This window comes from Equus asinus, chromosome 17 (genome assembly GCF_041296235.1).
Source record: "Equus asinus isolate D_3611 breed Donkey chromosome 17, EquAss-T2T_v2, whole genome shotgun sequence".
Lineage (NCBI taxonomy): Eukaryota > Metazoa > Chordata > Mammalia > Perissodactyla > Equidae > Equus > Equus asinus.
In genome coordinates, this window is record NC_091806.1 from 50474387 (window position 1) to 50500034 (window position 25648).

General features: G+C 63.7%; 1 protein-coding gene across 1 annotated transcript; it reads left to right on the plus strand.

Annotated features, from left to right (window-relative positions):
• Window positions 1-802: 802 nt before the first annotated feature.
• LOC106825295 (mucin-2-like) lies at window positions 803-25648 on the plus strand. The gene is made up of 49 exons (XM_070487466.1): window positions 803-921; window positions 2004-2274; window positions 3247-3361; window positions 3741-3831; window positions 3914-4023; window positions 4210-4420; window positions 4743-4868; window positions 5474-5591; window positions 5710-5848; window positions 5943-6053; window positions 6136-6205; window positions 6351-6488; window positions 6577-6738; window positions 7179-7273; window positions 7622-7748; window positions 8136-8391; window positions 8512-8564; window positions 8696-8796; window positions 9236-9387; window positions 9705-9843; window positions 10141-10251; window positions 10337-10516; window positions 10654-10893; window positions 11414-11570; window positions 11870-12001; window positions 12697-12843; window positions 13392-13436; window positions 13826-14955; window positions 15070-15514; window positions 16041-16154; window positions 16261-16563; window positions 16854-17065; window positions 17436-17610; window positions 18116-18363; window positions 18933-19116; window positions 19390-19612; window positions 20269-20447; window positions 20850-20919; window positions 21050-21150; window positions 21257-21288; window positions 22345-22522; window positions 22822-22926; window positions 23148-23188; window positions 23436-23558; window positions 23660-23755; window positions 24440-24568; window positions 24752-24791; window positions 25101-25227; window positions 25324-25648. Exons 1-49 carry the CDS (start codon window positions 846-848, stop codon window positions 25535-25537), a joined length of 8142 nt encoding a protein of 2713 aa, XP_070343567.1. The 5' UTR covers window positions 803-845; the 3' UTR covers window positions 25538-25648.

Here is a 25648-nt window from a genome sequence, read left to right on the forward strand (position 1 = left end):
CAGCAGCAGCCCTGAGGCCTGTGCGTGCCCGTGGCCGTGTCTGGGACTCTGGCACCGTTCCCCACGGGATGGCCATTCCTGGCCTTGAGCCAGTTGCCCTGTGGCCCAGAGGACCGATTCCATAAAGCGTCCCCTGGCTGGGTTCCCTAAATTCTGATTACAGGTAATCCAGGGACTGGCTCAGCTTGGGGAAAGGAGGGGATTAGAGGGTAGGCTGGAGCTGGGGGCCTCTGATGGAGCTCAATAAGCCGCCAGCTGAGATGGTCCCGGAGCAGAGCCCATGGGGAGACGGGGTGGCCCCCAGGACTCTACAGGAGCCCACACCCTCCCTGCCTTGGGGGGCTGGGTGCTGGGAGGGCAGCACCCCTGGTTGGGGGTGGCTGGAACCCAGGCGATCTCCCAACTAGGCTGAGCAGTCGGCGCTGCCCGAGCTCCGTGGGTCACTGGACCTGGTGGGCTGGGGGCCATGGGGAACAGCAGCCTGCAGGACAGGCTTCTAGCAGCATCTCCCACCCTTGGGCCTGGGCCCACTTGTAGCTGTGAGAGACGAAGTTCCAAAGTTCAAGTTCCCTTGGGCGTGTGTCGGAATTGGGGTAGTGGGTTTCCACATCCTGAGGAGGGTCTGTTTTACCTAAGGAGGAATAAAAACATAAACCTCAGCTAAGCTGAGTCAATATTTCCTCACAGCCCAGGGGAGGTCCCACAGTGGTTTCTGGATAATCTGGCTAAGGCCCCACCCACCCCTCGCCCCTCCCCTGCCCTTCTGCTCTCAGACCGCCCTGCGGGGCATATAAGGCCCGGACCCCTGTCCCCTGTTGCTCTCCCACACCAGCCTCTGAGCCACCATGGGGCTGCCACTAGCCCGCCTAGTGGCCCTCTGCCTGGCCCTGACCTTGGCCAGGGGCGAGGAGCTGCGGAGAGGTGAGGGGCAGCGGGCAGCACTATGGGCAGCATGACCTGAGGGTACAGGACATCTGGGGCGGCCCAGAGCAGACGGTCCTTCCTGGGAAAGGGAGGTGATCCTCCTGTGCCAGGCTTTGGGGCAGCCTGGCATCTTCTGGGGTAGATGGGCTGGGTCCAGCTTCCTGCAGCCCCCACCCCTGCTGACTTTGGGTGGAGGGAAGGAAGGAGAGAAGGAAAGAGGGAAGGAAGGAGGGAGGGAAGATGAAAGGGAATAAAGAGGAAAGGAAGAGGGAAAGAATGAGGGAGGGAAGGAGGGAAAGAGGGAAAGAAGGAAGGAGAGGAGAGAAGAAAGGAGGATTAGGAGGGTAGGACAGGTGGTCTTGGGCTCCCTTCATCCCTTTGATGGCGAGCACCAGGTTGGAGTATTTCCAGGGGGCGATCCCAGGTAGAAACACCTGAGCCGGGCCATTGTCCATGGGTGTTCGGGAGGCAGGTCCCATGGAGCCTGGGAAGACAAGGCCAAGATGACCCCTTCTGCAGATCAGGGCATTGGGCCGACTGCTGGATGGGTGCTTTCAGCCAGAGACGACTGAGAATGTAGGATGGGGACATCTCTGTGCCACAGGGCTGTGTGAGAAAGCCACGGCGGGGGGGGGGGGGGGCGCGGGGGGGCCCTGGGCTTGTTTGGATGGACACGAGGTGGAGACCCTTGGAGGGGTCCAGCACTGCCCTTCTGCTGGATGAGGGGCGGCAGGGTGGGGCGACGAGTGGATGGAGTGTGCCAGTGACAGGGGGCTGGAGGGCACTGGGCCCGGCAGGGCACTCAGGGAGCCCGAGAGACCCCTGCCCCCACTGCCTGCTGGGCCAACGGCCATGTGCCTCTCCAGGCCAGGGAACAAGGTGCAGCACTGGAGATGTCCTCTCAGGGGCCCGAGACCCCTGGGCGAGGTGACCACAGTGTAGCAGAAGCTCCTCCTGCAGGACCACCTGAGCCGCTTCAGCTGCCTCTGGAGGGTCCTAAGGGCAGCGGCTGGGCTGGGGCCTGGGGACGAGCCTGAGGGCGGCCTGGGCTGCTCACGCTCCATCCTGCCATTCCCCAGAGGGCAGAACGCGCAACCACGGCCACAACGTCTGCAGCACCTGGGGCGACTTCCACTACAAGACCTTCGACGGTGACGTCTTCCGCTTCCCCGGCCTCTGCGACTACAACTTCGCCTCGGACTGCCGTGACACCTACAAGGAGTTTGCTGTGCACCTGAAGCGGGTCCTGGGCCACAAGGGCGGCCGCCCCCAGGTCAAGTACATCCTGCTGACCGTCAAGGACGACATGGTCTACCTCACCCCCGAGCTGGCTGTGCTGAACGGGGCCATGTGAGTGTGGTCGGGTGGCGTCCCCCCACATCCTAGAAAGGGGGCCCCGTGGCTCCTGTGAGCAAACATGAGCCTGGCCAGCCCCCACAAGCCCCTCTCCACCCCGGCACACGGCTAAGGAGAACACCGGGGTTTCAGTTCAGGTCACTGATTCATTTAGCAAACACTGATGAGCTCCATGGGCGAAGGACTGAGGAAGGGGCTTTATTGCGAGTCTCGCAGCCCCGTCGCTCAGAGACAACCAGGCTCTGGGCATGCGTGGGGGACAGTTGGCCATTCTGGTGGGGTTGGCCTGGCAGCCTCTGGGGAGGAGGCCCTGTGCCCTGCTGTGCCGGGCTAGAGGTACAGAGGCCATGCAGGGTGGGGCCTGTGGGAGCACCCAGCCCCCTGCCCCAGCCTTCGTTCCCCGTTGTGTCAGGAACAATGGTGCCTAAGTGCATTCCTGCCTGGCGGCTCCCCACCTGCGTGGTCCGCCCTCTCCCTGTGCCAGGGGATCTTGTTTCCCTTAGAGGCTGCAGCCCTGGTAGCCAGCCCCAGTCTCAGGGTGGGGGTGGGTACAGGGCCCACGGTGGCAGAGTTTGGGGTGAGCACAGAGCCAGGGCCCACCCTGGGCGGTGGATGGAGTAACCCCTCCCCACTCTCAGGGCTGTCGTGGGGCTCCTGCCCAAGACAGACCCAGAGGAGGGGGTGCAGAGACGGAGAACCGGCAGGCAGGGTGTAGCTCCCCGTGAAGGAGCCCGGCCAGCACAGGTGGAGAGGGGCTCTCTGGCCACTGCTGAAGTCCCCTGAGAGAGTGGACAAGGCCTTTTGTGACCACAGGGCGGAAGCTGGCCTGGCAGGGCTGGCTGAGAGGCTTAGGCCAGGCCATCCCTGCCCACATGATGCACAGCCTCAGTGGCCTCTGGGCAGCGGGACCCCTGGCCCTGGCTGGGTGGCTCTGTGGGCTGGCTCATGACCCTGGTGCCCCCCCAGGGTCAGCACCCCTCACTACAGCCCTGGGCTGCTCATCGAGAGGAACGACGCCTATACCAAGGGCTACTCCCGTGGGGGCCTCACCCTCTTGTGGGACCGGGAGGACTCGCTCATGGTGGGTGCCGCCCCAGCGCCACAGGGCCCTGGGGCCCGAGTGGCCTCCATCGGGCCTCTGGGACTCTGAGGGAGCAGAGGGGAGCCAGTGGTCCCATCCTCACCAAGAGGGGGGTGCAGGGCAGGCTGTGATTGTGGAGCAGCCTCTGTCTGCTGGCGGAGAAGGCTGGCGGCAGAGGCGGGGCCATGCAGCCAACTCTGGCAGGGCACCTTGGGGGCTCGGGTGGTGGGTCAGCCCTCCCTGTCTCCCAATCTCCTCCTGGTCCTCAGTGATGCCAGGATAGCCCCTGGCTGACCCCAGCCGTCTTGCCACTCCCTTCAAACAAGTTGTGGGTGCTGCCTGGCCATGGCCGCTCACCTGCTCTCTCTTCCCCTGGCAGCTGGAACTGGACAGTAAATTCCAGAACCACACGTGTGGCCTCTGTGGAGATTACAATGGCCTGCAGAACTACTCTGAGTTCCTGTCTGATGGTGAGAGCCTCCTTGGGGGCTTAGGCGGCAGGTGTGTGCAGACTCCCGGGTGCCCCTCGCTGACCGGCTGTGCCCCACCCAGGCATGCTCTTCGGTGCTGTTCAGTTCGGGAACATGCAGAAGATCAACAAGCCCGAGGTGGTGTGCGATGACCCCGAGGAGGGGCAGACCCCTGAGTCCTGCTCTGAGCACGTGAGTGGCTGGCCGGGGACCCCTGCCCAGGGGAGGAGCCATTCCCGGGGGGGGATCCTATGGGAGCCGTGCCCACCCCTCTCCTAAGAGGGCCCTGTGCCTCCTGTTCTATGCTGGGACCCCCGGTGGTGTGGAAGGGAGGAGGGTGTGAGCAGCCCCCGCCCACTGCCTCTATCTCACTGCAAGCTCCCTGAGTGCAAGAAGCTGCTGACGGCGGCGGCCTTTGAGGACTGCCTGGGCCTGGTGCCGCTGGAGCCATACGTACAGGCCTGTGTGCAGGACCACTGCCAGTGCCCCTCGGATACCTCCTGCATCTGCAGCACCATGGCCGAGTTCTCCTGCCAGTGCTCACACGCCGGCGGGCGCCCCGGGAACTGGAGGACTGCCACTCTCTGTAGTAAGCGCGGCACACCGGGGTCAGGAGGCTGGGGACCCAGGGGCACGTGGGGGACCATTGATCCACCAATCCATGGGGAGGGAATACTGGGGACTTGCCGGCCCTGGCCAGGGCAGCCTGGTGCCCTGGATCAGGAGCCACGTCTGTGCCCAACCTGGAGGCAGCCTCGGCCTTGCGGGGGGGTAGCAGAAACCACCGGGGCCAGAGCCTAGAGCCCCCTGGGTGCACCCCACGAGCGGGCGCAGTCCCTCCAGCTCCCATGCCCACTGCCCTCCACGCTTGGTGTGAGTGCTGGCTCAGGGGCCGTCCTCTGCCCTTCTAGCCAAGAGTTGCCCTGGGAACATGGTTTACCTGGAGAGTGGCTCGCCCTGCATGGACACCTGCTCACACCTGGAGGTCAGCAGCCTGTGTGAGGAGCACCGCATGGACGGCTGTTTCTGCCCTGAAGGTGTGCGCTGCGGCACCCGTGGGTGTGCGGGGGTGGGTGGGGCACTGCCCTGTTGCGGCCCACCCTTGCCGAGGGGCCCTGGGACCAGTGGCCTTGGGTTTTCCGCTGCACCAGGGGGACAGCCATGCTGGGATGGTGGTGCCGGGTGGTGGGGGGCAGTGATGGCACAGGAAACGAGGCACGGTGCCCCCACTGAAATCGAGGGACGAGGAACAGGGAGAAAGGGCACAAATGCTGAAGTTCCCACCTCATTCACACACGATGACGGCTTCTGGGAGTCTGGGGGGAGGAACCTTCCTGGTTGTCACCCCTTGACAGACCTCCTCCTGTCCGGCCCACGGAGCCTGGAGGACCCCAGGACGGGGCCGGACTCTCAGGCCCCCATGGCATGCCCCTGACCAGACACTGTGTGGGGACCATGGTGTCACCCAAAGGACCAGAGGTGCTTGTGGGAGGGAGGCCTGGCTGGCAGCCCCACCTTGGGGATTCCGGCATCTTCCGGAGGCTGTCCCACGGCTGTGGCTTCGGCAATGGCAACCCCATTGTGGGGAATCTGGCACTTTCCGAGGCAAGCGAGTGTAACGCCCCGCCCGGCGCTATCCCAGGCACCGTGTACGATGACATTGTGGGCGGCGGCTGCATCCCCGTGAGCCAGTGCCACTGCAAGCTGCAGGGACATAAGTACGCGCCCGGCCAGCAGATCACCAAGGACTGCGAGCAGTGGTGGGTCCCGGGGGACGGGGCTGGGGGTGGCATTGTGCATTGTCCCGGGGATCTTGGCTGGGGTCCTGGCGGCCTTGGGGACGCAGCTGAGCCTGACTCTGGGCCCCACTGCCTGCAGCGTGTGCAATGCCGGCCGCTGGGTGTGCAAAGACCGGCCATGCCCCGGGTCCTGTGCGCTGGAGGGTGGCTCCCACATCACCACCTTTGACGGGAAGAGGTACACCTTCCACGGGGACTGCTACTACGTGCTGACCAAGGTAGGTGGGCGTGGCGGGTAGGTGGGTGAGCATGGGGAGCTGGCTCTCCCCACCACTGCTCCCTCAGCATCCCCCCCCCCCCCCCCCCCGACAGAGCGACCACAATGACTCCTACGCCCTCCTGGGCGAGCTGGCCGTCTGCGGCTCCTCGGACAAGCAGAACTCCCTGAAGACGGTGGTGCTGCTGGCCGACAAGAAGCAGAACGTGGGTACCCCGCCCCTGCCCTGCCGGCACCTCTGGGGGCTCCATGGCCCTTAGCCCCACCGTCCCTTGGCCTTTCCCTCAGGTGGTGGTCTTCAAGTCGGATGGCACTGTGCTCCTGAACGAGATGCAGGTGAACCTGCCCCGTGTGACAGGTGAGTCCTGCTCAGGAGCCCGGGTAGGGAGGGGGACGGTCCCCTTGCAGCACCAGACCCTCCTGCTGAAGGTGGCGGTCCCGGGGCAGTCCTGCTGAGCGGCCCCTCTCCGCTCCTCACTGCCCCTCCCCGCCCCACCTGGCAGCGAGCTTCTCCATCTTCCAACCGTCCTCGCATCACCTCATCGTGAACACTGCCTTCGGCCTCAGGCTGCAGGTCCAGCTGGTGCCGGTCATGCAGCTCTTCCTGACGCTGCACCAGGCTGCCCAGAGCCGCGTGCAGGGTGAGTGGCCCCGCCTGCTCACCCCACAAAGCCCCACGCGGGGCCTGCTGCGCCAGGCCCTTCCCAACCTGGTCCCTCGGCACCTCAGGCCTCTGTGGGAATTTCAATGGCCTGGAGGGCGATGACTTCAAGACGGCTGGCGGGCTGGTGGAGGCCACGGGGGCGAGCTTCGCCAACACCTGGAAGGCCCAGTCGAGCTGCCATAACAAGCTGGACTGGCTGGACGACCCCTGCTCCCTCAACATCGAGAGTGGTGAGGCAGATGGGGTTCCCTGTGGGACGTGACGGGTGGGTGGAGGCGAGATGGCCTGCCCCACTCAGGGCCCACCTGCTGCTTTCTGCCACATGCCCCGTTTGTGGTGGCCCATGATGGCAGGCCACCAAGTGACCTGGCAGAGGGGCCAGGCCTGCCAATGGCTGGATGGTGGCCCTCCTCCAGGGACTGGCCTGGTGCCATGACAGGATACCCTCCCTCCCACTTTGCTGCCTTTTGCATCCCAGGAGGCAGAGAGGGTGGGTGGTGGGCGCCCCTGCCTTGCACGGGGCACTGTCCTGCACTGAGTTGGCCTGGAGGGGGACCGGCTCTGTCCACAGTGGGGACAGTGTCTGCTCCAGCCTGGGCCACCAAGCAGCCAGACTCAGGGCACTTGCTGGAGGGGCCACCCCTGAGGTTCTGACCGGCCTCTGCAGCCAACTATGCCGAGCATTGGTGCTCCCTGCTGAGGAAGACGGAGTCCCCCTTCGGCAGGTGCCACTCGGTTGTGGACCCGGCCGAGTACTACAAGGTGGGTGGGACCCCCTCCTGCACTCCCCAGCCCCTCTCTGCTCCGTGACAGGAAGGTGTGCCCAGTGCGCCTGGCTGAGCCTGACCAGTTGCCTGTGAGGCTCCCGCTAGGGGCTGCTGTGTGTGTAGGTGTGTAAGCACGCGTGTGAGTGTGCATACATGTATGTTTGTGTACATGTGTGGGGGCATGTGTGGTGTGTGTACGTGTGGAAGTGGGAGTTTAAGCGTGCTCACGTGTGTGTATGTTTGCGTGCAAGTGTAGTCATGCACGTCCGGGAGTGCTTGCACACGTGTGTGCATTCCTGAGCTTGGCTCCCTCCCTCACTGCCCTGCCTCGGTTTACCCCCAGAGATGCAAATATGACACGTGCAACTGCCAGAACAACGAGGAGTGTCTGTGTGCCGCCCTGTCCTCCTACGCCCGTGCCTGTGCCGCCAAGGGCGTCACGCTGCGGGGCTGGCGGGAGAACGTCTGCAGTGAGTGCCGTCCCGTGCTGGCCTCCTGGGCTTGGGGGTCCTGGCTTCTCTATAGGGCGGGGGGCTGGGGCTTGGCCTTCGGTTCAGCTCCTGTCCCCAGTGGCAACTCACTCTGAGTCCAGGGAGAGGGATCGGTCCACCGCCAGTGGGTGACATGGCTTCCAGCTTCCTCTGCTAGGAAGGTGGGAAACTGGCTCACGGCTGCTCCTTGCCAGTGGGGAGGGGTCCGAACTGTGGCCGCTGCCCCTTTGCGCAGACAGGGAGGCATGTGTGGTGGGGCACCTGTGCAGCCAGGGCGACCCCAGGATGACAGCTCCACTGGATGCCTGCGGGGATGTGGCTGGGGCCATCCCTCCCGGCCCTCATGCCGGCCCTGCCCCTCTGCAGACAAGGACGTGGGTTCCTGCCCCAACTCGCAGATCTTCCTGTACAACCTGACCACCTGCCAGCAGACCTGCCGCTCGCTGTCCGAGGCCGACGCCCACTGCCTCCAGAGCTTCGTGTCCGTGGACGGCTGTGGCTGCCCCGACTGCACCTTCCTGGATGAGAAGGGCCGCTGTGTGCCCCTGGCTAAGTGCTCCTGCTACCACCGAGGGCTCTACCTGGAGGCGGGGGAGGTGGTCCTGAGGCAGGGGGAGCGGTGGTGAGTGGGCTAGGGCCTGGAAGGAGGGAGGGCATGGGGGTCATGCAGGCTCTACCCCGCCCCACAGAGTCTCTGGGCCTGTCCCCAAAGGGCCCCGTTCACCTCCTACTCTCCCTGCAGCGTGTGCCGCAACGGGAGGCTGCACTGCCTTCAGGTCAAGCTGATCCGTAAGAGTAAGTGAACATGTCCCGAGCCCAGCCCCCTGCCCCCTGTCCCTCAGCCTGCTCCCACTACCCCCTCTCCTTCCTGCCTGAGCCTGCCAGCCACCAACTTCAGCTGAGCTGGGTGACTGCTCTGTCTGCAGCCTGCAAAGCCCCAAAGATCCACATCGACTGCAACAACCAGGCTGCACTGACCATCTGGAACCCCCACCCCCTCAGCTGCCAGACGCTGGCTGCTGGCCACGTGCGTGCTGGGACCGCCGTGGAGGGGAGGGTGCATCCAGGGTGTCCGTGGAGAGGAGGGTGCAGCCAGGCTACCGCACTGACCCTGAGGTTCCTGTGCTGAGTCCTGAGGACCCATGAGGCTCATTGACCCCTCCTGTCCCAGGGGCCTAGCGTCAGCCTGGAGGCCCTGCTCAGCCTGCCGGTGTCACAGGGGCCAGTGTAGGGGCCCCTGGCAGGCAGCACTCACCTGTCGACCTGCCCAGCGGTGGAGGTGCCCAAGGTGGAGGGGCTCCAGGGGTGGGCCAGAGAGAGGGATCAGGGGTCAAGGGGTGGAGGCGGGGGTGGGGGTGGGGGACACAAGAGGAGTCTGCATTGTCAGAGGCGGGGCCAGCCAAGGGCAGCCAAGATCCCGGGCCTGGCATCAAATGCCTGAACCCCGCTCCGCGGCCACCCCACAGTACCAGACAGAGTGTGTGAGTGGCTGCGTGTGCCCCGAAGGGCTGATCGACGACGGCCGAGGCGGCTTCGTTGTGGAGGAGGACTGCCCCTGTGTGCACAACAAGGGCTTCTTCTCCCGCGGGGACAAGATCAAGGTGGACTGCAACACCTGGTGAGTGGCCTGGCCCGGCTGCCCTCCAGTTGGAGCGTGTCCTGGAGGCCAGGCAGAGGGTCGGGGTTGCTCCCCATGGGGCCAACCGGGGCCTGCAGGTCCATGTGCACCTCCACTGGGTGGGCAAGGCCCTGGCCAGAATGGGAGGGGCACTGGGGTGGCACTTGCTGGGCTGGTGCGGGTTTGCAGGCATCGTGCATGAGCTGCCTGTGGAGGTGTCTGGACTGTGCCCTGGCCTCGCCCAAGCCACCCTCTGAACAGGGCTGTGAGGCCCTGGGCCCTGTGGCGCCTCCAGGCCCCTTTCCTGCTCTCCTCAGCACCTGCCAGAGAGGACGCTGGGCGTGCACCCAGTCTGTGTGCCACGGCACCTGTGTCATCCATGGGAGCGGCCACTACATCACCTTTGATGGAAAGTACTACAACTTTGATGGAAACTGCTCCTACGTGGCCGTTCAGGTGAGGCAAGGGCACCCCCAAGGCCTGCACCCGCCCGTGTCCATGCTCTGCCGGCCCTGAGCTGCTCTCAGTGAAGCCTCCTGCGGGTGTGAGGGGCCAGCCCTTCCTCCAGCCTCCCATCCTGTGACCCTCTCTTGAGTGCATGGGGGGTGTGGGTGTTAGAGGTGGGTTAGGTCCCTCATGTGGCATGGTTATCCCTCTTGACAGAGGAGGGGCTGAGGCTCAGCTGGGGTGGGGCTCCCAGAGGGGTACCTGTGCCCTGGCTGGCCTGGCTCATACCCCACTGTGGGACCCCAGGACTACTGCGGCCAGAACTCCTCGCTGGGCTCCTTCAGCATCATCACCGAGAATGTCCCGTGTGGCACCACGGGCGACACCTGCTCCAAGGCCATCAAGATCTTCATCGGGGTGAGTGCTGCCCATCCCCAGGGATGTGAGGGTCCTCGGGGACCCTTGGACCTGGCCAGTGACCGGGCCTCTCCCCTGGGCACAGAGGACAGAGCTGAAGCTGGAGGACAAACACCGCGTGGTGATCCAGCGCGACGTGGGCCACCATGTGGCCTACACCACGCGGGAGGTGGGCCAGTACCTGGTGGTGGAGGCCAGCATCGGCATCATCGTCATCTGGGACAAGAGGACCACCATCTTCATCAAGCTGGCCCCCTCCTACAAGGTACGCAGCCTCCCCTGCCCACCAGGCCTCTGCAGGGCTGGTCCTGCACGCACACCGGGCCTCCCAGGCACAGCGGGGCCGTACCCCTCCCTCCCTCGAGCCCCCTCACGAAGCCCCTGGCTCGCTGGTCTCCGCAGGGCACTGTGTGCGGCCTATGTGGGAACTTCGACCAGCGCTCCAACAATGACTTTACCACGCGGGACCACATGGTGGTGGAGAGCGAGCTGGATTTCGGGAACAGCTGGAAGGAGGCCCCCACCTGCCTGGATGTGAGCGCCACCCCCGAGCCGTGCACCCTGAAGCCGCACCGCCGCTCCTGGGCCAAGAAGCAGTGCAGCATCATCAAGAGCCCAGTCTTCAGCGGCTGCCACAGCAAGGTGGGGGGCGGGGGGCACGGGCGGCGGGCACGGGACTGGCTGTGGGTGGGCAACATCTCCCTGCCTGGTGCGCACACTGGGTGTGGCTCAGCTGCGTCACCTCCAGCTTCAGCACCATCCTCCGTGTTCTTTGGACCCACGACGAGAGGTTCAGCTTTCCCTCTGAGAACTCTGGCTGAACCCCCAGCCTCCTGTACCTTCCAGGAGGGAGAAAGAACACAGCACCTAAGACCCGACGGTCCTCAGCTCCAGGCAGTGGGGGCGAGGGAGCAGGTGCAGGGCGGCCCGTCTTACAGCAGAAGACCCTGGGGTCCTGAGGGTCTGCATGGCCAGAGTTGGCCAACCGTGTCTGGACCTCACCCGTGAGCCCCACTGGAGGCCTGGGAAGCTAGTGCTGGGTGACCGCCCCTGTCCCAGGAGTGGGGCTGGCCTCGTGGTCCTGAGGTCCTCTGGCCGCAGGGGGAGGCCTGGCCCCATGGGGGCAGCACTGGCCCAGGGCACATGGTGGCTCCTTCCCTAGGTGGACCCCATGCCCTTCTACGAGGCCTGTGTGTATGACTCGTGCTCCTGCGACTCGGGTGGCGACTGCGAGTGCTTCTGCTCCGCCGTGGCCACCTATGCCCAGGAGTGCACCAAGGAGGGGGCCTGTGTGTTCTGGAGGACGCCAGACCTGTGCCGTGAGTGTCCACCCGTCCTGGGACTGGGTGCCAGCGGGGTGGGTGGCGCTCCTTACCCCTGCAAGGGATGCAGTGTACGTAGTCCCCTCCCCACCTCCCCCAACCCAAGGATCAAAGTGTCCTCCCTCCGGGCCTAGAGAGCTAATTAAGAATACAATTAGTAATGTGTGGTCGTGAAAGTAGAGGAGTTCTTCTACAGTGCTGCGCGGGGTGGCAGGAGGGAGCTGGCCCCTCGCAGGCCGTCCCCCCAACCCGGCCTTGGCACTCGCTGAGTCTGACCTCACTTCCCTCCTCCCCAGCCATATTCTGCGACTACTACAACCCCCCGCACGAGTGTGAGTGGCACTACGAGCCTTGTGGGAACCGCAGCTTCGAGACCTGCAGGACCATCAATGGCATCCACTCCAGCATCTCCATGTCCTACCTCGAGGGTGAGCGGGGCCTCCTGGGGAGCGGTGGCCTGCCCTGCCCTGCTGGCCTGGGGCCAAAGGGCAGTGTCCCCTGTAGACCCTTGGGGTCACCCTGAGAGGCTCTGTGGGGGCTGGGGACCCTGAGACCCAGGGTGGGCCAGGTTCACCTTCTGCTGAGTCTTTGTTGACTGCACAGTGGGTTGGAGACTGAGCTATGATCCCGCCCTCTCAGGGGGAGGCAGAAAGGAAGCAGGTTAACAGGCACCGGGTGTTGTCAGGAGCAGAGAGTGCTATGGGGACCTGCAGAGCAGGATAAGGGGGAGGGGGCTTTCACAGGTGGGTCTGGGAGGCCACTCCAGGGCCTTTGATCTGAGAACCAGCGACATGAAGGACTGAGCCTTGAAGGTCTGGGGAGGGAGCATCCTACCTCATAGGAGGGAGGTCAGGTCAGGGGCGAAGGGTGCAGCCTGCAACCCTGGAGGCTGGGCAAGGCCTGGCTGTCCATCAGCAGGTGGATGGGACCTAGCTGTCACTTTGGCCATGTGGCAGTGTGCAGGGCCCAGCTGGGGGGATCCAGTTTCTTGCCCTTCCAGTCCCTGGCCTTTCTATAGGGACATCCTGCAGAGAAGGACCTGCTAGAGTAGGGCCCAAGGGTGGGGTCTGGTGGTCAGGGTGTCCTCCACTGTGGTCCACGCCCCGTGCCTTCTGCCCACCAGGCTGCTACCCCTGGTGCCCCGAGGAGAGGCCCATCTATGACGAGGATCTGAAGAAGTGCGTCACAGGAGACAAATGTGGCTGCTATATCGAGGACACCCGCTACCGACCTGGAGTGTCTGTTCCCACGGACGACATCTGCCAGTCTTGTTACCTAGGCTTTTATCGTAGGGAACGTGTGGGAGGTCAGCACACACACAGGCACACACACATGTGCTCACACGCATGCGCCTGTGACACGGCCACACATGCACAGGTGCATATGCACCCACGAGCATTCACATCCATGCACCCATGCACAGGCACAGAAAGTGTTCACGTACACAGAAGTGGACACAACACACATACTCTCACACATGCACAGGTGCACAAGCACACCCCTGGGTGCACCTGCACATGGATGCACACGCACAAGCTGGCATACAGGAGCCAGGGCACTGGGACCAGCCCCCTTCCCGGGGAGAGCCAGGCCTTCCTTCTCTGCCTCCCTTCTGTGTCCAGTTTTTGCCTACCTTGCCTTGTCCCCACTCTGTACAGTTAGAATGGGCAGCTCCTCTGGGGTGGGTTTTTGGGACAGTGCCTCGGGCTTCAGCAGGTCCGGGGGACTGGCCGCAGGGGCGTGGCAGGGGGGCAGGGCCCAGGGGAGAGGTGACTTTCCTCCTTTCTGGGGGTCTGAAGCTGAGGCACTTGTCTTCCAGCATGTGCACCAAGTCCTCCAAGGTCATCTGCCAGCCTGAGGAAGGTAAGCTGCCCTCTGCAGCTGCCCCCGAGGAAGCAGGCCAGGCCCCACCCAGAAGATCCCGTGGCTGCCCTGTCCCTGGACCCTGGGCACTCAGTCTCCTCCTCCACCCCGTGGACCCCGGGGGCCCTTCCCGGCTCAGAGCTGCCTGCTGGGCAGCAGCCCCTTGGGGCTCACATCCTGATGCTCCCTGTGTCAAATGCCCTCCTGTGACCCAGCTTCTCCATCCTGATGGGGGCCCTTAGGGTTCTGGGGAGGCGTCCCGATGGGGCATTGGTTTGCCGCTTGCCGGAGACCGGGGACAGCCCTCCTTTCTCTTCTTGGGACAAGCTGGGGGTTCTTGTGAGTCTTGCTCCCAAAGTGTTGACATCAGCCTCGCTCCCGACCCCCAGGAAAGATTCTCAACTACACCCAGGACGGCTTCTTCTGCTACTGGGAGCTATGTGGCCTCAATGGGACGGTGGTGCAGCACTTCAACATCTCTGGGTCCACCCTGCCACCCTCAACCTCCTCCAGACCCACCATCACGACCCCTGTCCCCTCCACCACTGCCACCACCACCACCACCATCATCATCACCGCCACCCCAGGGACAACAACCCCTGCCCCCAGCACCATGACCACTGTGACCACCACCCCCACCATGACCACCACAACCACCATGACCACCACTTCTGCCACGACCACTGCAACCCCCACCCCCACCAGGACCACGGGATCAACCACCCCTACCATGACCACAGTGACCACCACCCGCACCACCACTCCCATGCTAGAGACCCCAACACCAACTCCCAGCACCACCGTCACAGAGACCAGAACCCCCACCATGACCACAGCAACCACCACCCCAGGGACAACAACCCCGACCCTCAACAACATGACCACAGAGACCACAATTCCCACCACAGCCACAGTGACCACAAAACACACCACGAGCCCCACCATGGAGACTCCCACCACGACAGCCACCACCATCACCTCCACAGAGTCTTCCACCTCTACTCCCACCACTACGCCTATTACGTCCATGGCCGTTACCACTACTGCGTGTGTGGCTGACTGTGAATGGACTGGCTGGCTGGATTCTGGGAAACCAACCTTTACGAAACCAGGTGGAGACATTGAACCCATTGGAGATGTCTGTGGAAGAGGCTGGGTAGCCGACATCTCCTGCAGAGCTACTAAGTTTCCAAACGTTCCCATCGAACAGCTTGGACAAACGATGGTGTGCGACACTTCAATTGGACTGGTGTGCAAAAATGAAGACCATAAGCCAGGAGGAGTCATCCCCATGCCTTACTGCCTCAACTATGAGATCAACGTCTACTGCTGTGGGTACTGTGTCTCCACATCTACCCCCAGCACCACAGAGACCTCAACCCCAACCCCCACCATCACTACCACCACCACCACAGAGACCTCAACGGCAACCCCCACCATTACCACCACCACCAGCACAGAGACCTCAACTCCGACACCCACTATCACCACCACAGAGACCACAACCCCGACCCCCACCATTACCACCACCACCACAGAGATCACACCTCTGACATCCACCATCACCAACACCATGACCACAGAGACCACAATGCCCACCATCACCACCACCGAGATCCCTACACCAATCCACACCACCCAAAAGACTACGACTCCCAACCCCCCCACCACTACAGAGACCACAACCTGTACTAGTACCCCCATCCCCACCACCAATGAGATCCCAACCTCAACCCCTACCATCACCACCACAGAGACCCCGACCCCAATCCGCACCACCACAGAGACCACAACAACCACCACTACTACCACCACTGAGACCCCAACCTCAACACCCAGCATCCTCGCTACCAGCACGGAGACCCCTACCCCTACAGGCACAGTACCCCCAAGTGAGACCACCACACCAAAACCGTCTGAGTCCTTCTCCCCTCTAACATCTCCGTCCACCACCCCCTCTTCCATGGAATCAACCACGCCTCTGACCGCCACCCCAACAATCAGGGAGACATCCAGCACACCACGGCCCCCAACACCAACGGTCACTGCAACAAGAAGCCTTGGCACCACCACTCCAGGTAGACAGACCCCCACGGCACACACTCCTGCTTCCTCCTCACCCCGGAGAGCTCACTCTCCTGCCGGGGTAGCGTTGAAGCTCCTTGGACCCAAGCTGGTGCCCTCAGCCCTGCCTTGTGAGAGGGGTCTCCAGGAAGGTTCCAGTGGGCTTGGCGAGCCTCCCTTACCAGCAGAACCTGGCCACAGAGTGTTCAGGGGGCCACTGGCCAACACCAGTGCATGGGCAGCTTAGCTAAACGCCGCCACTTGCCCCACAAAACCTCCTTTCTTAGGACAGCTGCCTGCGGCCCACCTCCCTTAGCCCGCAGCTGTGTGATGGGCAACATAGATAAAACCAACCCCAGTGGAGCCCACTGAGGGACGTGGGGCCAGAGCTGGGTGGGGGGCAGAGGCTGCCAACCAGGTGCCCCGGGAGACCCTCCCTCCATCCTCCTCTTCTGTCTGCGCCTCATCACTGGGGCTTCAGAGGGCAGCTGGTCAGTGTCCTCGGATGGGCCAGTGTCCTGTGACAACCCCTCCGGCCAGGCGGGCGAGCACTGCTGCTGCCCAGGGGCAGGCGCTCCTCCCCTGTGGGCTTCCCCATTGCCCACACCGTGCATGTGGCCCTGCTCACCCTGACCGAGAGCCAGGGCAATGGACGTGGGGCCTTTCCATGCCTTGTACCTCACCCCAAGGGAGCTGTCCGGCTGCACATCTATGATGAGCCGTTGCCATCAGCCCTCACCCGTCACCTCCATTCTTACAGGCACACGGACGTCAGGTCCCACCTCCTTGAAGACCACCCCCACCAGTGGAACCACCACCGGGCCCTCCTCGCCCACCCCAGGACACCCCTCCACATCCACTCCTGTGACTGTCTCAACAACCACCACGGGAAAGCCCACTCTGACCTCGACCACGCCACACACCACCAGCACCTTGACCACCAGCGTGCCCACCCCTACCCCGACCCCACTCAGCACCCCGAGCACCAAAATCACCACTGGCTCAGTCGCCTCCTCCACCCTGCTCGTCTGCTGTGTTCTGAATGACATGTACTATGGCCCAGGTACGCAGGCTGCTCCCTCCAACTCTCAGGTGGTGGAGGCTGGTGGAATTTTGGGCTGTGCTTTTCCATGGGTAGGAATCGGGTTTCAGGTCTAAACCGGGAGCTTCCTAGGGAAGCTGGGTGCTGCGTGGGGAGAACTGATTCTGTGGCCAGCCACAGCTTGCTGCAGCCATGAGTCGGGGGAGAGGGGGTGGTGGGCTCCCCTCTGGTGGCCTGGGTGAGGACCCGCCTGTGCACACTGGCGGCCAGCCCTGCCTGGATGGCGTAGGCACTGGTCTCTCCCCCTGCAGGCGAGGTGGTGTACAACGGCACGCATGGGGACACCTGCTACTTTGTGAACTGCTCACTGAACTGCTCCTTACAGTTCTTCAACTGGTCCTGCCCAACCACCCCCACCCCAACGCCCAGCACACCCACGCCAACGCCCACGCCGTCCACAATGTCAAGCACACCAGCCACCACCAAGCCCTCTGGGTGCCCTGACTTTGATCCTCCCAGAAAGGTCAGTGGGCCATGGGCAGCAGTGTCCCCACCGTCCAGGCCTTCAATGCCCCAGGCGCTGCCTTCCTGCTGGTCACCCGAGACGCCTCTGTCCCCCATGTCCCGCACCATCCCCAGTAAGGCCAAGGCTCCAAGCTGCCTTTCCACGTGGGGTCTGCTGGGGCACCCGCCGTCTCACCCACAAGGAGCACAGTGCTGTGCTCTTGCTGCAGCACAGTGGCCTTGAAGCCGCCTCCCTGATGGGGCAGCCCTTGGCCTCCAGCCTCCTGGGGAGGGCTCTTAGGTGCTCACCCCGGGGCCTCACAAGAGTGTCCTGTGTGGGCCGGGTGGTGGGGCCTGTCCCCCTGACCCTGCGCCCTCCCCGCCCTCAGGAGAACGAGACGTGGTGGCTCTGCAACTGCACCATGGCCACTTGCAAGCACGACAACACGGTGGAGATCGTGCAGGTGGAGTGCGAGCCCCCGCCCAGGCCCACCTGCTCCAACAACCTCACGCCCGTGCGCGTCCTGGACCCCGACGGCTGCTGCTGGCACTGGGAGTGCGACTGTAAGCCCGCGCTGTGGCTGGACCCTCCTCATCTCTTCCCTTCCGTGGGCGGGGGCTGCGTGGACTGAGGTCCTCTGGTGCAGACCCCAGGTTGGACGTGACGGCCTTGACAGCTGAGCTCACTGAGGGCCAGGCACATCTCCAGAGGGACTTCCCACGGCCCTGCTCGTTGCCCATCTCGAGGGGACCTGGGCAGGGGGAGAGGCATGCCTGGTGGAGCGCGGGCCCCTTCGCAGTTAGAGGGGCAGAGCTGGAGATTGAACCTGGACCTTCTGGCTCCAAAGCCAGGCCCCGAGGGCTGTGTGGGGAGATGCCCTGTGGGGGCCGGACGAAGCTGACCCCCATCCTCCCCGGCCCAGATGCCCCGCCTGTCCCAGACCAGACTTTGCGTGTCCCTAGGTTCCTCCCTGCTCTTCTCACCCTCCCTGAGCTCCTGACTGCATCCTGTCCTCTCCCCCCGGGTCCCCCTCCCTCTGCCCCCGGCTCACCCGGGCTCCCTCCACAGGCTACTGCACGGGCTGGGGGGACCCGCACTACACCACCTTCGACGGGCTCTACTACAGCTACCAGGGCAACTGCACGTACGTGCTGGTGGAGGAGGTCAACCCCACCGTGGACAACTTCGGGGTCTACATCGACAACTACCACTGCGATGTCACCGACCGAGTGTCCTGCCCCCGCACACTCATCGTGCGCCACGAGAGCCAGGAGGTGCAGCTCAGGACGGTGCAGATGCTGCCCCTGAAGGTGCAGGTATGCTGGCAGGACCCATGGCCACGGCGGGGCATCCATACGGCTCCCTCCCTTGGCGGGGACTGGGCTGCAACCCCAGAGCTGGGCTGGGAGGGGGTCAGTGCTCATGGGACGCATGCGGCTCTACTCACAGGCCCACCAGGGACGTCAGTGACCCCTCAACCTCCCCTCTCGTGCCCCCACCGCCCACCCTGAGCACACATCTCTGTGGCAGAAGCCCCCTCCCCAAGCACAGGTGCACACACTGCATGGAGTGGTTGGCTCCCATGATAGGGGAAGCCCCACCCTCTGCATGGGGCTCAGAGTCTTGGGGTCCTCACCCCTGGGACCAGCCTGGACAAGTCTGCTCAGTGCACTGAAAAGGAATTGAGAAAGGGTGGGACCCCCATCACGCCATGTGATGAAGAGGGTGCTGTGGTCCCAGGCGCTCTCTGAAGGCACAGCCCACCCGCCCCGTCCCTCAGACACTCAAGGCTCCTTTGTCCAGGCGGCCAGGGCAGGGCAGACCTCCCACGGATTGGGCAACTTCTGCCCGGCTGGCCCTCTGACCCCAGGTGTGTCGGCCACAGGTGCAGGTCAACGAGCAGTCCGTGGCGCTGCCCTACAAGAAGTTCGGGCTGCAGGTGTACGAGTCGGGCTTCAAGTACGTGGTGGACATCCCCGAGCTGGGCGCCCTCATCTCCTACGACGGCCTCTCCTTCTCCATCAGGCTGCCCTACCGCCTGTTTGGCAACAGCACCAAGGGCCAGTGTGGTGAGCGCCTGCCCCCTGCGGCTCCTGCACCTTGCCCCTGGGAGGCCAGCGGGGAGTGGGCACCTGCCAGCCTGGATGAGGTCCTCCTCTTCTGCTTGGAGCCCCATGGCCGTTATCCCGGTTTTGCCCCTGTGGGACACCAATAGGAGTCTAGTCTAGTCTGTGCCCTCGGCACTGGCCAGCTGGTCCCCAGAGGACCTGGGCAGGAGGAGGGGAGGGGTCCCAGGCGCTCACCGGGTCTGCTGGACAACCTGGCCCTTCTCGCCAACCCAGGCACGTGCACCAACACCACCTCAGATGACTGTGTGCTGCCCAGTGGGGAGGTCATCTCCAACTGCGAGGTCGCAGCTGACCAGTGGGTGGTGGACGACCCCTCCAAGCCGCACTGTCCCCACTCCAGCTTCACCAGCCCACGCCCGGCCACCACGACAGCCAGCAGCCGCACCCCCACACCCAAGGACTGTGATTCTTCCCTCTGCGAGCTCATCAAGGACAGGTGACCCTGCTCCCGGCCAGTCTGTGGCCTCGTCACTAGAGAGCTGCAGAGACTCAGGGAGCAGCCTCGCCTGTCTGTGCCTGGACCCCTGTCTGCACAGAGGAGACGAGGCTGGGGGCCTGGTGTGGGGCTGAAAGGTGAAGGCCTTAGGGCTCGAGCTCCTGATTCCTATGGGGCCGAGCTGCCTCGTCAGACACCCCCCTGCCTCTTTTGATTCCTGAATCTCTCCTGCCTCCTGGGAGGTGCAGGGAAGTCTGAACTTGAAACCTGGGGTAGATCAGTCAACCCAGGACGCAGCTAGCATCCAGGGCTGAACCAGGGAGGCAGATGGGGGTGTAGACAGAGAGGGGGCGGCCTCTAAGCTGGCATCCACGGGAGCGAGTGCCTTGTCCCCAGAGGTATGCGAGTCAAGGCTGTGTGGCCTTCCGCCAGGGTTGCTGGAGGTGGGATCCTGGGACCTGGTGGTCATTTAGATGTGGAGCCTCCATCTCTGAGAGCCCGGCCCCACGGCCTCATCCTCGGGCCACTGTGCCGGCCCCCTTGGTGGGATGCAGGCTGAGCTCCAGGAGAGCAGCCCAGGCAGAGGGGCTGGGTGGCAGGCAGTGAGAGAGCCTGGTGGCACTGGCTGAAGTGTTACCCACACCCCTCCCCAACAGCTTGTTTGCCGACTGCCACGCCCTGGTGCCCCCCCAGCACTACTATGACGCCTGCGTGTTCGACAGCTGCTTGGTGCCCGACTCAGGCCTGGAGTGCGCCAGCCTGCAGACCTACGCGGCCCTCTGTGCCCACGAGGGCATCTGCATCGACTGGCGGGACCACACCCAGGGGGCCTGCCGTAAGTGCCCACCTGCTCCAGCCCCTGGGCGAGGGTCCTGAAGAAGGGCTGGGGTGTCCAGGCTCTGCAGGGCACTGTGCCAGCCTGATGCCAGACCAGTGTAGGGCGGCCAGGCCCTCATGGAGACAGGCTGGGCTTAGGGTGGGGAAGGAGGGCTGGCTGGAGTGGCCGGGGCACTAGACGGACTGCCAGCCTTGCTAAGCACCACTGGGCACCGGCCTCCCGGTTTGGGACAGCATCAGGGACCAAGGCGGGCAGCAGCAGGCAGCTGGCCACCCTTGGCCAGTGTGGGAGGGTGGGTCCTTTGTGGGAGGGGCTGGGCTGGACTGTCACTGGTCGGGGGCAGGGGGATAGGCTCCTCTGACATTTCCGGCCCCTCTGACTGCTGCCTCCCTCCTGCAGCGGTGACTTGCCGGTCTCACAGGGAGTACCGGGCCTGTGGTCCTGCCGAGGAGCCCACTTGTGGGTCCAGGTCAGTTGCTGGGAGACGTGTGGGACGGTGGGCTTAGCCCCTGGGCAGTCCTGTCTGAGCATGGTGCTCCAGCATGCCCGCTCCCCAGCCCGTCCACAGCCTCATCTCACGAAGCCCCCCACCCCTCCAGCTCCTCTCCGGGGAATGACACAGGCCTGGTGGAAGGCTGCTTCTGTCCCGAGGGCACCACCAGTTACGCCCCCGGCTTTGATGTCTGCGTGGAGTTCTGCGGTACGTTGCCTGCTCTCGGTGCCTCCCTCCTGCCTCCAAGAGGCTGAGCCTGGCTCCTGTGGCACCGAGACTCTGCTGACAGGATTCCTTTCCTCTCTCCTCCTAGGCTATGTGGGACCTGATGACGTGCCCAGAAAGGTCGGCCCTCCTCCTTGGTGCTGGGGCGAGATTCTCCCACAAATCCTGAATTTTATGGGTGGGGTGCGGCGGACATGAGAACCTGGGAGCCTCAAAGACTGAGTAATGAAGCATTTAAGTCCTGGAAGGCTGAGCTAGCACGATATGCACCCACCCATCCATCTGTTCCCCTGTCGCTACCTCCAGCCATCCCTCCATTCTTCTGTCCCTCCATCCATCCCTCCACCCCTCTGTTCAGACCTCCATCCATCCAGCCATCCATCCCTCTCTCTGTCTGTCCCTCCATCCCTCCATCCTTCTGTCCCTCCATCCATCCTTCCATCCCCCGTCTCTCTGTCTGTCCATCCCTCCATCCCTCTGTCCATCCCTCTGTCCATCTATCCACCCATCCATCTGTCCCTCTATCCCTCCATTCTTCTATCTATCCATCCCTCCATGCTTCTGTCTGTCCCTTCATCCTTCTATCCATCCCTCCATCTGTCTGTCCGTCCATCCTTCCATACATCCATGCCTCCATCTCTGTCTGTCCACCCATCCTTCCATCTCTCCATCTGTCTGTCCGTCCTTCCATCCATCCACCCATCCATCTGTCCCTCCATCCTTCCATCCCTCCATCTGTCTGTCCCTCCATCTTTCATCCATCCATCCCCCCATCTCTCTGTCCCGCCACCCTTCCATCCGTCTCTCCATCAACATATCCTCCACCCATCCACAACACCCACCCATTGCTCATGTGAAGTTGTCTGGAACCGAGATGATATCCTAGCCACTGCACTGTCATGTCTACACCCATGGTTGATTCCTTAGTTCCATGCCTCACCAACCCTCTGGACACCTGTGGTGTGTCTGCCCCGAGCCAGGTCCACATGGTATAGGCAAATACTGGTGAGCAGGTCACGGTCAAGATGTTAGTGGCCTGGCCCTGAATGAGGGCTTCTGTCCTGGGCCAGAACCTGCCCCGTGTGTTCAGAGGTGGGAGGGCACAGGTTTTCCCGCAGCCCCGGCCCGTGGTGAGGCCGCCCGCTCTTCTCCCTGCTCACCCCCTTCCTCCTGCAGTTTGGGGAGCGCTTTGAGTTCGACTGTAAGGACTGCGTCTGCCTGGAGGGTGGAAGAGGCATCATCTGCCAGCCCAGGAAGTGCAGCCAGAAGCCCCTGTCTGAGTGCAAGGAGGACGGCACCTACCTGGTCACGGAGGTCAACCCCGACGACACCTGCTGCACCATCACCTCCTGCAGTAAGGCCACGCCCGGGGGAGGGGAGCCGAGCCTGGGTCCCTGGGCGCCTGTCCCCTCCTAGGGCCCCCGGATTCACCGTGTAAATTCTCCGTGGTGATTTCACCTCCCTGGGGAGCTGGGGAGCAGCGGCCGCAGGGTGTGTCCAGCTGAGAGTGGGCATTGGACGAGGAGGCTGTGCTGGGACCTGGTGGCTAAGCTGGTGACCAGCAGACGCCCAAGTCCTGACCCTGCACCGCAGGTGGTGGCGGTGCAGCCTTCAAGGAGCCATGCTCATTACCGTGTTTCCTCCCCTCTTCAGAGTGCAATGCCAGCCTGTGCAGGGAGAAGCCCGCTGTGTGTTCGCTAGGATTCGAGCTGAAGAGTGAGATGGTGCCCGGGAGGTGCTGCCCCCTCTACTCGTGTGGTGAGTGGGGCCCGGAGGCCAGGGCAGGAGGAGATCCAGGGGGCTGGGGCTGACTGTGTCTTGAGTGGGGAGTTGGGGTGAAGTGGCTCCCTCCTGGGGGACCTCATTCTGCACGTCTGATGCCCCAACGCTGGCCCTGAGCTCCCGCCCCATATACCGGCTGTGCATGGCCTTGTGCCCGGCAGGGCAGTCTGACTGCTGTCCCCATTCTTTATCCCCAGTGCCCAAGAATGTATGTGTTGTCGGGAATGCTGAGTACCAGGTGAGCCCTGGGCTGGGCCAAGGGGAGGCGGAGGTGGGGGAGGAGGAGTGGGGTCCTAGGCAGGCTCACTGGCCAGCTATGGCGCTGGTGAGAGCCTGCTCGGGGGCTGTGCTCTGCGCCCCAATCCCGGGGCACCCAGCTCCTGTCTGCCACCGTCAGAGCCCTCCAGGGTGGGAGCCACGCTCCCCGAGGCGGGTGGGAGGCATGGAGGGTGCCCAGCCTCACTCGCCCCTCCCTGTGTGCTCAGCCCGGCTCTCCAGTTTACTCCTCCAAGTGCCAGGACTGCGTGTGCACCGGCAGCAGGAACAGCACCACACAGCTCAACGTCATCTCCTGCACCCACGTGCCCTGCAGCACGTCCTGCAGCCCTGTAAGCAGCTGCCACCCTGTCACTTCCTTCCAGGAGCGGTGTTCTGGCCCCAACAGCTCCTGTCCTCTTTCCCTCGCCAACCTGAACCCTGTGTCTCGTAGGGCTACGAGCTTGTGGAGGCCCCTGGGGAGTGCTGCATGAAGTGTGAGCAGACCCACTGCATCGTCAACCAGCCCAGCGGGAAGTACATCCTGAAGGTGCGCGAGTGCCCTGCTCAGGGCTGGCCTGGGGCTGAGGGCACGGCCTGGGACAACTCCCGCTGCCCCTGGCTGAGTCCTCTGTGCCACTGTCCTGGGTGGCTGTGACAAGGGACCACAGACTGGGGGCTGAAACAACAGGCAGGATTCCCCCACCCCCACCCCGCCCCATCCTGGAGACTGGAGTCTGAGGCCCAGGTGTGGGCAGGGCTGTGCTCCCCCTGGCCAAGGGAGGGTCCTTCTTGCCTCTTCCAGCTTCTGGGCTCCAGGCCTTCCTGGGCTTGTGGCTGCATCACTCTAGTCTCTGCCTGTCCTCACATGACCCTCACCTCTGTCTCTCAATGTCATTGGATTGCGGGCCCCCTCCAGTAGTCCAGGATGATGTCATATTGACATCTTAAATACAGCGGCAAAGACCATTTTTCCAGAAAAGGTCACCTCCATGAGTTTTGGGGTTTAGGATGGGGACGCGTCTGTGGACTACAGGCTGGTGGCTGACCCGGGGCCCTTCCTGGGTGTCACCTGCCCAGTGACTCTGGGCCTGCAGGCTGGGCCTCCTGCCCAAGAATCCATACTTGGCCGGCTGGTCAGGCACCTGCGAGGTGTTTCCAGTCTGTCTTTCTGGGTGGGCCTCCGAGGGTGGGCCTCCTGCGGGTCCTCACCACGCTGTCCTCTACCCCACAGCCCGGGGACAGAAAGAGGGACCCCACCAACAACTGCACCTTCTTCAGCTGCATGAAAATCTACAACCAGTTCATCTCGTCCATCTCCAACATCACCTGCCCGGAATTTGACGCCAGCGCCTGCCTCCCAGTGAGTGAGCCCGGGGAGTGGGCGTCCCCTATTTTACCGTGGGTCTGAAGCCTCAGTGCTGGGACAGTGGCCTCTGGCCTGGGCCCCTTCTGCAGAAACAGCCCCTTCCCATGTCTGTGGCTGGAGGGGGTGCTCACAGCTGGGGGAAGGTCTGGGGTGCAGGCTCACCCTCATTTCCTCCAGGGCTCCGTCACGCTCATGCCCAACGGCTGCTGCAGGAAGTGTGAGTACAGAACGCTCGGTGGGCTGCTCCCGGGGTCCGAGGCAGGGCCTGGTGGGTGGGCTAAACCCAGGCCGCCCTGTGGGGAGGAAGGCACGAGGGGATGGTGCCCTGGGAGCCCTGTCCCCTCTGTGCCCCTCTCAGCAGAGTGAGGAGTTTGAGGGCATCACCAGGGGTGCCCAGCTCGCTAGAGGGCGCCTGAGGGCCAGGCGAGGTGCACTGGGGGACGGAGAGGAAGCCCTGAGGGAGACCTGGTGGGCCCCCTTGAAGTGTGGAGACCCCGCCTCAGAGCCTCCACCTCCTCACCTTCAGGCATCCTTCGCAATGAGACCAGGATCCCCTGCTCCACCATCCCCGTTACCAAGGAAATTTCACATGCCGGCTGCAGCAAGTTGGTGACCATGAACTACTGCTCCGGGTCATGCGGGACCTTCGCCATGTGAGTCCCAGGCCACGAGTGCCCAGGGTTGGGGGAGGGGAAGGGGAGGCTGCCCCCTCCAGGAGGGAGTGGCCCCTCACTGTGGCCCTCCCCCAGGTACTCTGCCGAGGCCCAGGCCCTGGACCACAGGTGCACCTGCTGCAAGGAGGGGCGCACGAGCCAGCGGAAGGTGGTGCTGGACTGTCCCCGCGGCGGCTCGCGGGAGTACACCTACACGCATATTGAGAGCTGCCTGTGCCAGGACACCACGTGTGAGCTCCCGCCGACCCCGGGCACTGGCCCTACAGCCCTGCCTCCATCGAGGGGGTGAGCAGGGCAGTTGTGGCCACCCAGGCCCCACCCTCCACCGTCCTCTGCATCGCCCTGCTGACCCTCTGAGCTTTGTCTCCTCCTAAGCTGGCTTCCTCTCTGTGGATACTTA

Excerpts from the sequence above, each read along its gene's own strand:
- LOC106825295 (XM_070487466.1), top strand. The coding sequence starts at position 846 with ATGGGGCTGCCACTAGCCCGCCTAGTGGCCCTCTGCCTGGCCCTGACC. Across the intron at positions 5,592-5,709 it reads ACCAAGGACTGCGAGCAGTG|CGTGTGCAATGCCGGCCGCT; the intron begins GTGGGTCCCGGG and ends CACTGCCTGCAG. Across the intron at positions 12,844-13,391 it reads GGACGACATCTGCCAGTCTT|GCATGTGCACCAAGTCCTCC; the intron begins GTTACCTAGGCT and ends ACTTGTCTTCCA.